Source organism: Oncorhynchus clarkii, chromosome 12 (assembly GCF_045791955.1).
Source record: "Oncorhynchus clarkii lewisi isolate Uvic-CL-2024 chromosome 12, UVic_Ocla_1.0, whole genome shotgun sequence".
In the NCBI taxonomy this organism is placed as follows: domain Eukaryota; kingdom Metazoa; phylum Chordata; class Actinopteri; order Salmoniformes; family Salmonidae; genus Oncorhynchus; species Oncorhynchus clarkii.
Window position 1 is genome coordinate 39,083,760 of NC_092158.1, and position 11,199 is coordinate 39,094,958.

Sequence of the window (11,199 nt, forward strand, 5' to 3'; positions counted from 1 at the left end):
GGCCCACCTGGTGGATGTTGCGAGGAAATATAATGAAAGGAAACGGAGAGAAAGGGTGAAAAAGGGTGTTGAAAAAGGCATATGGCAAATAAAATCACATGGTGTACACCCCAGACTTCAAAGTGAGGAAGATGTAACGGGGATGGAAGAGTAAATACTGTCAGCTGTCATTGGTCAAGTTCTTTCATTTAGTGGAATACTTCATAAATAAAGTAATATGCGCAGTTATCTGCCCTTATTCATTGCCATATTGAAGAAAACACACACACAAAATATAAGTATAACATGTAGATTAAAGGTGATTACGGGACAACGCAATGTATGTTGACTTTGTTGACATACTGAATATATTTGAAATACTGTATCTAACCTCGTGACGGATGAAAATCCGTTCCCATCTTGTCAAAACCTCACTCCCCTTCATCCTATTTGCTTTAGAGGCATACGCGGACCAATCAAAAAATGCCATCGTTTCATCGACTATGTGATTGACAGGTTTGTGGTTCGCTCACACCATTGGCTCACACAAAAAGAACGTGGACTGACAAACCAATGACAGATCATAAAAACTCACAGCAACTCCCCTTTATGCCGCGTTCAAAACAACTTGGATATCTCCGACTTCCGAGAGTTCAAAACAACTTCGCTCTCGGGAAAAAAAACGAGCTCCGACTCGGAAAAATCTATTTGAACGGTCACCCAACTCGGAATTCTAACTCGGGAACTCAGGCCTCTTTCTAGAGCTCCGAATTTCCGACCTGAAGGTCAGTGACGTCATGATTTGACGAGTTCCCAGTTGTTTTGAACGCGGCATTTTTTTCACCATGTGATGACGTGTCAAGAATGTGCCGGAAGCCTTCAGTTAGTCCAAAATGGCTTACCAGACTTTTCAGCAGGAATATTTACAGATTCCTGTTGTAACTCGGGCATACACAACTGCCTGCGTCCTCACCACCGCTGCCGTGGTAAGATAGTAGAATTTAATCTGAAACATGTTCTTGTCGGCAATGGAGACAGGGTCAGGGTTTGGCGTTTAGCCGTGGATGTCAGTCTGCTAACTCACTAGCTTGCTGCTTTTAGCTAGCGCGTCTCTGACAAAACAGAAGTGCCAAAGACAGTACGGTAGTGCACATCAATTAGCTAGAGTGCTAGACAGCTGTGTTTGTGTCGCCACATAATTGTTATTGACTGTAGTTGGGCTGTCACCGACCTTGATCGAATTGACCAAATGTGTGCAATGGTCAGTAGCTAGCTAAATTGACTATGCAGCTGGTAGCGAAACTTCTCAATGTATGATTATCTGTGAGCACAAGTGCATCTCGTAACGTTTACATTGCTGTTTTTTTGTGCGGTTTACTGCCGCAATCAAAACAACTAGGAACTCGAAGGTCTCGGACTTCTGTGCGTTCAAAACAACTGGGAACTCGCGAAAAAAGAGCTCCGACAGAGATCTTTTTTTTAATGATATTCAACTCGGAATTCCGACACAAACTCGGGCGTCTTTCTATAATTACCGACCTGAATATCACTAACATAATGATTTGAATGGCTCACGAGTGGCGCAGCGGTCTAAGGCACTGCATCTCAGTGCAAGAAGGGTCGCTACATTTCCTGGTTCGAATCCAGGCTGTATCACATCCGGCCGTGGTTGGGAGTCCTTTAGGGCGGTGTACAATTAGCCAATCGTCGTCCAGGTTTGGCTGGGGTAGTCTTATTGTAAATAAGACTTTCCGAGTTCAATAAATCTTACATTTTAAAATAAAAATGTACCTCTATTTTTCTGAGTTCCCAGTTGTTTTGAACTAGTTAGCAAGACATCCATGCTAATAGGCAAGTCAGAGCTCTCCTCCTAGTGGACTGTTTAATCAGGCTCTAGGCTGCTATTTTCGATTATTTTAACTAGTTCTTAGGTGGAAAAGTACCCAATTGCCATACTTGAGTGAAAGTAAAGATGCCTTAATAGAAAATGACTTACTTGAGCAAAAGTATTTGGGTTTTAAATATACTTAAGTATCAAATCATTTCAAATTCCTTATATTGAGCAAACCAGAAGGCACCTTTTTTTTTTTTAAACGTATAGCCAGCCAGGTGCACACTCCAACACTTAGACATCATTTACAAATTAAGCATTTGTATTTAGTGATTCTGCCAGATCAGATGCAGTAGGGATGACCAGGGATGTTCTCTTGATAAGTGTGTCAATTTGACTATTTTCATGTCCTGCTAAGCATTCAATGTGTGATGAGTACTTTTGTGTTTCAGGGAAAATGTATGGAATAAAAAGTACATTACTTTCTTTAGGAATGCAGTGAAGTAAAAGTTGTCAAATATAAAGCATAATGTACAGATATGTAAAGATACTTTTTTTTTGTAAGTACTCTACACCACTGTATGAAAAATGATATATTCAGGTTGTTAAAAATAAATGTATTTATACAATGTTTGCTTTCAATCTTCAATAGCTCTTAAGACAGTGTGCCATGCCAAATCATATATAATGAGCTTCAAAAGTATTGGGACAATGACAATTTTTTGTTTGTTATTTTGGCTCTGTATTCAAACTCGTTGGATTAAAGTGCAGACTGTCAGCTTTCATTTGAGGGTAATTTCATCCATTACGGTTGAACTGTTTCAAAATTACAGCACTTTCTGTTCATAGACCAAAAAGTATAGGGACAAATTCACTTACGTATGTTAAAGTAGTCAAAAGTTTAGTATTTGGTCCCATATTTCTAGCACATCGAGCTTGTGACTCTACAAACTTGTTGGATGCATTTGCGTTGTGCCTACAACAAAGTCTCTTGCATAATTTGTTTTGTTTCAGTATGTTGCATTGAAAGTGGCTATTGTGTTGATTCGATCACAATTACCACAGTAAATGGAAATGTTGATAGTGTTAACTAACAGAACTTCAACTTTCTAGTTTTCCCTATCTCGTGCTTCCCCACAGAGAGAGAACATTGCTGTATCTTTTTATTTGAAAGATTCTTTCTCGCTGATATGAAAGATTTATTTATTTTATTTATTTTACCTTTATTTAACTAGGCAAGCCAGTTAAGAACAAATTCTTATTTTCAATGACGGCCTAGGAACAATGGGTTAACTGCCTTGTTCTTGAGGCGGCAGGGTAGCCTGATGGTTAGAGTGGTGGACTAGTAACCGAAAAGTTGCAAGATCAAATCCCCGAGATGACAAGGTAAAAATCTGTTGTTCTGCCTCTGAACAGGCACTGTTCCTAGGCAGTAATTGAAAATAAGAATTTGTTCTTAACTGACTTGCCTAGTTAAATAAAGGTAAAAAAATAAACAATACATTACTACCCCAACGCTCTAACCACTAGGCTACCCTGCTGCCCCAGTCAAAGATGAGGACCATGTGTTTCGAAAACCCGTTTCGCAAGCGATGATTATGGACGTTAAAACACAACGTTGGAATTGTAGGTCACACGGCCTGCCGTGGGCGACGATAACCGCTGAAAACCCCACAGAGAGAAGGGTTTTCGAAAGCTACCGTTTACCTTAGTTAAAGAGTTGCAGTTTGTTAGCTGCTGTTTAAAAGACTGTCAAGACTTGACTTAGCGTTTTCTGACAAAAGATGAATCATCAGGTAGAACAGGTGAACTATTGATTCTAATGAAGACACTTTCTTTGCTCTCACCCTCAGCAATTAGAACTCATCACACCTTTCCAACTATACTTCAATCCTGATTTGATACTAAGGAATTATCAGGTGAGTACATGCAATTTGTCATTTAGCTACTGTATGATATAAAAATATTTAAAAAATAAACATTTAATTAAATCAAAAAATGTATTTTAGAGTTTTTAATCTTAGGCCTGCTGTGTATAAGCGTAGCAGTTACAAAAAAGTTGAGATGCAAGGTTGACTGATTTCTCTGTTCTGTCTTGTAGGTATGGAGACTCATAACCAACTTTCTATTTTTTGGTCCAGTTGGCTTCAACTTCCTTTTCAATATGATTTTTTTGTATCCTTTTTCTGTTGCACATGTCTTGCCCTGAGTGTACTTGTGAAATGTATATTTTGTGTCCCTTTGATTGGAAGCACTATGCGACTCATAAAATACTTGTCTTGAACAAGGCGAGCCATGTTTAATTTATTTTTAATCATGACAACTGTCTAATCATAGTGAATTATAGGTTTAGTATTTGCTTTGCCCTTGCCAGATTACCTTAACCGTTGGCTTCCAGGTACCGATACTGTCGTATGCTGGAGGAGGGCTCTTTCAGGGGCCGCACCGCTGACTTTGTCTTTATGTTCCTCTTCGGTGGCCTTCTGATGACTGTATCCTTGTAACGCTGTTACTTTCATGGTCTTAGTTGATACCGCAGGAGTCGAGACATGTTCAGCACCACATAGACTTAATGTACCTGTATTTGACATTCTTAGCAAGCTTCTGATTGAGCTCTTACTAAGGCCTGCTGTTGTATAATGTTGTATGTGTGTACAGGAAATATGTAGGCCTATGCTATCCACAGGTGCCTTAATGAGAAGCTCTTACGCAACAGTCACATTCCTTGCCACCTGAATATATATATTTATTTTTATTTTTTATATATATATATTTATTTATGTATGTATTTATTTATTTATTTTTGGTTAGGCTAGTTGTCAAACCTGAGAATCAATTGGTTGATTGTCTGCAGTTGGCGACAGGTAGCCTAGAGGTTAAGAGCTTTGCACCAGTAACCGAATGGTCGATGGTTCGAATCCTCGAGCCGACAAGGGGGGGAAATCGACCCTTATGCCGCCGACGTCAGTTAAGTCAGCCCCCCGCACTGCTCTGATTCAGAGGGGTTGGGTTAAATGCAGAATACACATCTTGGTTGAATGCATTCAGTTGTGCAACTGACTAGGTATCCCCTTTCCTAAGTTAGGATAAATCAACTTGAATAATGCTGTATGCCACAATTCAATCCACCAATCACTTTTTTTTCTCAGTAAGCACAAAGATATTTGGCACCTTTGTGAGTCTGGTGTTCTTGGGCCAAGCCTTCACCATCATGCTGGTGTACGTGTGGAGCAGGCGTAACCCCAACGTTCGCATGAACTTCTTTGGCCTGCTGAACTTTCAGGCACCCTTTCTCCCTTGGGTGCTCATGGGATTCTCTCTGCTGCTGGGCAACTCCATCATTGTGGATTTACTAGGTACCAGTCGCTCTAACCACCATAGCAAATTTCTGTAATGCATCAATGTTATTAAGGACTTGAAGATCAAAAATGTTGTTGCCTTATTGACCATTGAGGAGTGGTGACTAGTCGGGTCAATGCTGTGTTCCCTTCCCTAAGGTATCGCTGTGGGTCATGTGTACTTCTTTCTGGAAGATGTGTTCCCAAACCAGCCAGGTGGTGGCAGATGGCTCAAGACTCCGTTTTTTCTGTAAGTTTGGTATGGTTCTAGTACAGTCCAATAATGAATTTGTCTTATGATAGAAACTGCAGTGTTTACCCCATGAGTCTGCTGAGAGATGGTGATGTTGCTGGAGAGATGGGGGGCACAAACAAATAGCAGTAAGCTTGATACAGAGTTAACAATAGTTACTAATATATGGAAATTGCCAACATTAACAATGTTGTAACCAATGTTTTGACATGGTGTTCTGAAGGTATGCTGTCCTTGCGAGTGGTCGTGACAATGTTGTCTATGCTGATTGGTATTATTCCAGAAAAGGAAGGGCACATCAATAACTCTTAATAAAAGTATAAATATACCATCCATTTATCAGATGAGTAAAGAATGCTTGTACAGTTGAAGTTGGAAGTTTACATACACTTAGGTTGGAGTCATTAAAACTCGTTTTTCAACCACCACCAAATTTCTTGTTGAGAAACTAGTTTTGGCAAGTCAGTTAGGACATCTACTTTGTGTATGACACAAGTAATTTTTCCAACAATTGTTTAGACCGATTATTTAACTTATAATTCACCGTATCACAATTCCAGTGGGTCAGAAGTTTACATACACTAAGTTGACTGTGCCTTTAAACAGCTTGGAAAATTCCAGAAAATGATGTCATGGCTTTAGAAGCTTTTGAACATCATTTGAGTCAATTGGAGGTTTACCTGTGAGGTATTTCAAGGCCTACCTTCAAACTCAGTGCCTCTTTGCTTGACATCATGGGGAAATCAGCCAAGACCTCAGAATAAAAATTGTAGACCTCCACAAGTCTGGTTCATCCTTGGGCGCAATTTCCAAATGCCTGAAGGTACCAAGTTCATCTGTACAAACAATAGTACGCAAGTATAAACACCATGGGACCACGCAGCCGTCATACCGCTCAGGAAGGAGACTCGTTCTGTCTTCTAGAGATGAACGTACTTTGGTGTGAAAAGTGCAAATCAATCCCAGAACAACCGCAAAGGACCTTGTGAAGATGCTGGAGGAAACAGGTACAAAATATCTATATCCACAGTAAAACGAGTCCTATGTTAACATAACCTGAAAGGCCGCTCAGCAAGGAAGAAGCCACTGCTCCAAAACCGCCATAAAGCCAGACTACAGTTTGCAACTGCACATGGGGACAAATATTGTACTTTTTGGAGAAATGTCCTCTGGTCTGATGAAACAAAAATAGAACTGTTAGGCCATCATGACCATTGTTATGTTTGGAGGAAAAATGGAAGTTTGCAAGCCGAAGAACACCATCCCAACCATGAAGCACGGGGGTTGCAGCATCATGTTGTGGGGGTGCTTTGCTGCAGGGGGACTGGTGCACTTCACAAAATAGATGGCATTATGAGGCAGGAAAATGATGTGGATATATTGAAGAAACATCTCAAGACATCAGTCAGGAAGTTAAAGCTTGGTCGCAAATAGGTCTTCCAAATGGACAATGACCCCAAGCATACTTCCAAAGTTGTGGCAAAATGGCTTAAGGACAACAAAGTCAAGGTATTGGTGTCGCCTTCACAAAGCCCTGACCTCAATCCCATAGAAAATTTGTGGGCAGAACTGAAAAAGTGTGTGTGTGAGCACACCTGACTCAGTTACACCAGCTCTGTCAAGAGGAATGGGCCAAAATTCACTCTACTTATTGTGGGAAGCTTGTGGAAGGCTACACAAAATGTTTGACCCAAGTTAAACAATTTTAAAGGCAGTGTTACCAAATACTAATTGAGTGTATGTAAACTTCTGACCCACTGGGAATGTGATGAAAGAAATAAAAGCTGAAATAAATCATTCTCTCTACTATTATTCTGACATTTCACATTCTTAAAATAAAGTGGTGATCCTAACTGACCTAAGACAGAGAATTTTTACTAGGATTAAATGTCAGGAATTGTGAAAAGCTGACTTTAAATGTATTTGGCTAAGGTGTATGTAAACTTCTGACTTCAACTGTATGTATGCATCTTAAGCATTTTGCACTGTTTTGTTTGGTATACAGTGCATTTGGAAAGTATTCAGACCCCTTGACTTTTTACATGTTTTGTTACAGCCTTATTCTAAAATTGATTGAATTGTTTTGTTTTTCTCATCAATCTACATACAATAACCCATAATGACGAAGCAAAAACAGGTTTAGATTTTTGTGCAAAAAAAATAAGAAATAACCATTTACATAAGTATTCAGACCCTTTACTCAGTACTTTGAAGCACCTTTGGCAGCGATTACAGCCTCAAAGATTCTTTGGTATTACGATATAAGCTTGGCACACTTGTATTTGGGGAGTTTCTCACATTTTTCTATGGTGATTCTCTAAAGCACTGTTAGGTTGGATGGGGAGTGTCGCTGCACAGCTATTTTTAGTTCTCTCCAGAATTGTTCAAGTCCAGGCTCTTTCTGGATCACTCAGACATTCAGAGACTTGTCCCGAAACCACTCCTGCGTTGTCTTGGCTGTGTGCAAGGAGTTCAATTTTGTTTTCATCAGACCAGAGAATCTTGTTTCTCGTGGTCTGAGAGTCTTTAGGTGCCATTTGGCAAACTCCAAGCCGGCTGTCATGTGCATTTTACTGAGGAGTGGCTTCCGTCTGGCCACTCTACCATAAAGGCCTGATTGGTGGAGTGCTGCAGAGATGGTTGTTCTTCTGAAAGGTTATCCCTTCTCCACAGTCACCTCCCTGACCAAGGCCCTTCTCCCCCGATATCTCAGTTTGGCTGGGCAGCCAGCTCTTGGAAGAGTCTTGGTGGTCGCAAACTAATTCCATTTAAGAATGATGGAGGCCACTGTGTTCTTGGGGACCTTCAATGCTGCAGAAATGTTTTGGTACCCTTCCCCGGATCTGTGTCTCGACATAATCCTGTCTTGGAGGTCTACGGACAATTCCTTCGACCTCATGGCTTGGTTTTTGCTCTGACATGCACTGTCATCCGTGGGACCTTTTTTATATTGACAGGTGTGCGCCTTTCCGTATCATGTCCAATCAATTGAATTTACCACAGATGGACTCCAAGTTGTAGAAACATCTCAAGGATGCTCAATGGAAACAGGATGCACCTGAGCTTAATTTCGAGTCTCTTAGCAAAGAGTCTGAATACTTATGTAAATAAGGTATGTTTTTTTATAAAAATATATATACTTTTTGCTTTGTCATTATGGGGTAGTGTGTGTGTGGACTGATGAGGGAAAACAATTTAATCAATTTTAGAGTAAGGCTGCAACATAACAAAATGTGGAAAAAGTCGAGGGGTCTGAATATTTTCGCAAATGCACTGTATGTAGATCCTTCACCTGTCTCTGTAATTCTCTCTCTCACAGTAAGATGCTGTTTGACACTCCAGAGGAGGATGCCAACTACAACCCTCTTCCCGAAGAGCGTCCGGGGGGGTTCGCCTGGGGAGAGGGACAGCGCCTCGGGGGTTAATCTAGCCCCCCACCACAGGATCACTTTATAATGGACTTTTCCTCAGTGAGAGACCGAGGGACAAACTTGGTCTTTTTTTCCGACTTGTTTCTCTAGTTCTGGATGGAAAACGCCAATCTCCAACCAGAGCTTTTCGGAGATTGTTGTGTGACTTGCATCTCCCTCAAACTGTTCAATAAGCCAGACTGTCACTTTAAGACCACATGAGTGGACGTAACAGGAAGTGACTTTTGATGGTTAACCTTTGGTTGCGTTGAGATTTGGCTTTATCTCTGTGGGGAAAAAATGAGGCTCAACAATATTGTCAAATGATGGGAAACAGTGGAAAAAATCTGAATGAATGAATTCAGATTGAGTGTTTTCTTTTACTTTTTAAAAAGAATAAACGTGTGGCATATGTAGATAATGCTGGATATATTTTCTTTGTAAATTTTCTGCAGTGTTGCATCAGTTGAAGCAAGTTTTTCTGTAAGGAGTTCCATAATGAAATTAGAAATGTATTCAGTCATTTGATTCCAGTACCAAAAGAGTGCTTGGATGCACTAGGATCAACAATGTGAGAACGCTTACGTAACTTACATTGTTTATTGCAACTGTAGAAAACATGTACTGTGGACAAATCAAACAAGCATACGTTACTCTATAGTACTGCCCTCATTGCAGTGTGGAAGGAAGGGGGAGTCAATTTGACCGACCATTGTGTTGCATGCCAGGCTTCTAGGCTCGACAAGGCTAGCCATTTTGAAACCCCTGCAACAAACCCTTCAGTATTCAAATTGAAACTAAACGGCTTCTCTTTTTTTTTAAAGTTTCGGTTACATACAGTAAGTAGTATACGCTTCACTTTTTTGCAGTTCTTTACCTTTATGGCAGGGCTTATAGATTTACATTTGTATTTTAATCAATACAGATTTTGAAATGCCTATTGTTTGTTTCATTGTCAATAACCAGAGGCTCTAATCTTTAACTTTGCAAAATTAAGTTCTCACTGGTGGACAAGGAAAGTCACCTTTGTCACCCATTTCTATTCTTACACTCTATATCCGATCTGTTGGAAACCTTTTACAGTTATTGGTTTCATAAAACATGGCAAAGTCCGCTGCTTCATGATCCATAGTGAGCTAAGAGCATAAGTACACAGTTGTAAACACAATCTAACATCGATGATTCCTAGAACTACAGGGTTTTAACAACTGTATGCTGGTTTGTAAACTCAGCAAGCCTCGGAGGTTACTACTTAGATGTAAAGACTGAGTAAAATGATTAAATATACCACTTCACTTGTGTTGATTCCTGATACAACTGGTTTGGTCTATGGGATTTAAAAAGTTAGCAAAACCAGCACCATTGACAATCATATGGATACTATCATACTAGGTAATCACTAAGATTGTTAATTTTCTGTGCACCATTATATTATGTTCAATATTCAATTGAAACTACACAGCTTTATTTTTTTCTGCTAACTACAGCCTAATAGTTTCAGTTACATAGTATACCCTGAAACACAATTAAATTGTGTTGAATTCTTAAGTAAGAAATTGTCCATTGTTAAAAGAGATCTTTTTGGTAAATACCAGAAAACTATACTTTAGTCTTATGCAAACTGGTAAAGCATTGCCAAATAAATTATTTAAACATGAAGCCGTATCAGCTAAGGGATAGTCGTATTTCTGCAGAACATCTATTTTTGGCTAGTAGGAGTATACGTTACATATGTACCACAACAGTGTCTTTAGTATAGTCTCCGTTGCCTCTGGCTTTATCCCAGATCATCATAGTCCTCCTCGATCTGGCAGTCTGCTCCGATGTCATCGTAGTCCTCTGGAATGCTGTCATTGTCCTTACACACTAGTGTCTCTGTGTGATGGTACGGTGGAGGAGGGGCATTGTCATCTACTTTCACATAGTCAGGTAGCCCTACAAGGTTCTCATAGCTTTCAGTCTCTGGAAAGCAAAGACGCACATTATTGACAGTTGAGGCTGACGTTGTACATGGCCTAAAAAGTGTTACTGTGTGGGCTTAAAAGGTTCCTATTGTGAATGTTTCAACACAACAGCTTATCCTTGTGTAATATTACTCCCAATGTGTTCTTATTGCATTTCAAGGCTTATTGAATTAAATCTGATGCTTACTGGGACAGGATGTGAGAAACTGAGTCCTGGGTGGTAAAGGAGGCAAATCATCCTCCAGATCTTTGAGATGATATTTGCTGCTTCTGGATGGGGGAAAAACCTGAGAAATTAGATCTCCACTTTGGAAAATACTTTTTACAAAACCCCTCCCTTCCCTGGACTACTAAGAATGCTTAAAACAACTCGCATAAATTGAATCAAAGGTTTGAGGAATAGAGGACCAAACTTGTGGTTTTA

General features: G+C 39.9%; 1 protein-coding gene across 1 annotated transcript; it reads left to right on the plus strand.

The window, feature by feature from the left end:
- The first annotated feature begins 814 nt into the window (after positions 1-814).
- Positions 815-10,467, plus strand: LOC139423166 (derlin-2). The gene is made up of 7 exons (XM_071174873.1): positions 815-965; positions 3,664-3,729; positions 3,912-3,985; positions 4,209-4,302; positions 4,971-5,166; positions 5,308-5,398; positions 8,721-10,467. Exons 1-7 carry the CDS (start codon positions 873-875, stop codon positions 8,824-8,826), a joined length of 720 nt encoding a protein of 239 aa, XP_071030974.1. The 5' UTR covers positions 815-872; the 3' UTR covers positions 8,827-10,467.
- The last annotated feature ends 732 nt before the right edge of the window (positions 10,468-11,199 follow it).

Excerpts from the sequence above, each read along its gene's own strand:
- LOC139423166 (XM_071174873.1), top strand. The coding sequence starts at position 873 with ATGGCTTACCAGACTTTTCAGCAGGAATATTTACAGATTCCTGTTGTA. Across the intron at positions 3,730-3,911 it reads TGATACTAAGGAATTATCAG|GTATGGAGACTCATAACCAA; the intron begins GTGAGTACATGC and ends TCTGTCTTGTAG. Across the intron at positions 5,167-5,307 it reads CATCATTGTGGATTTACTAG|GTATCGCTGTGGGTCATGTG; the intron begins GTACCAGTCGCT and ends CCCTTCCCTAAG.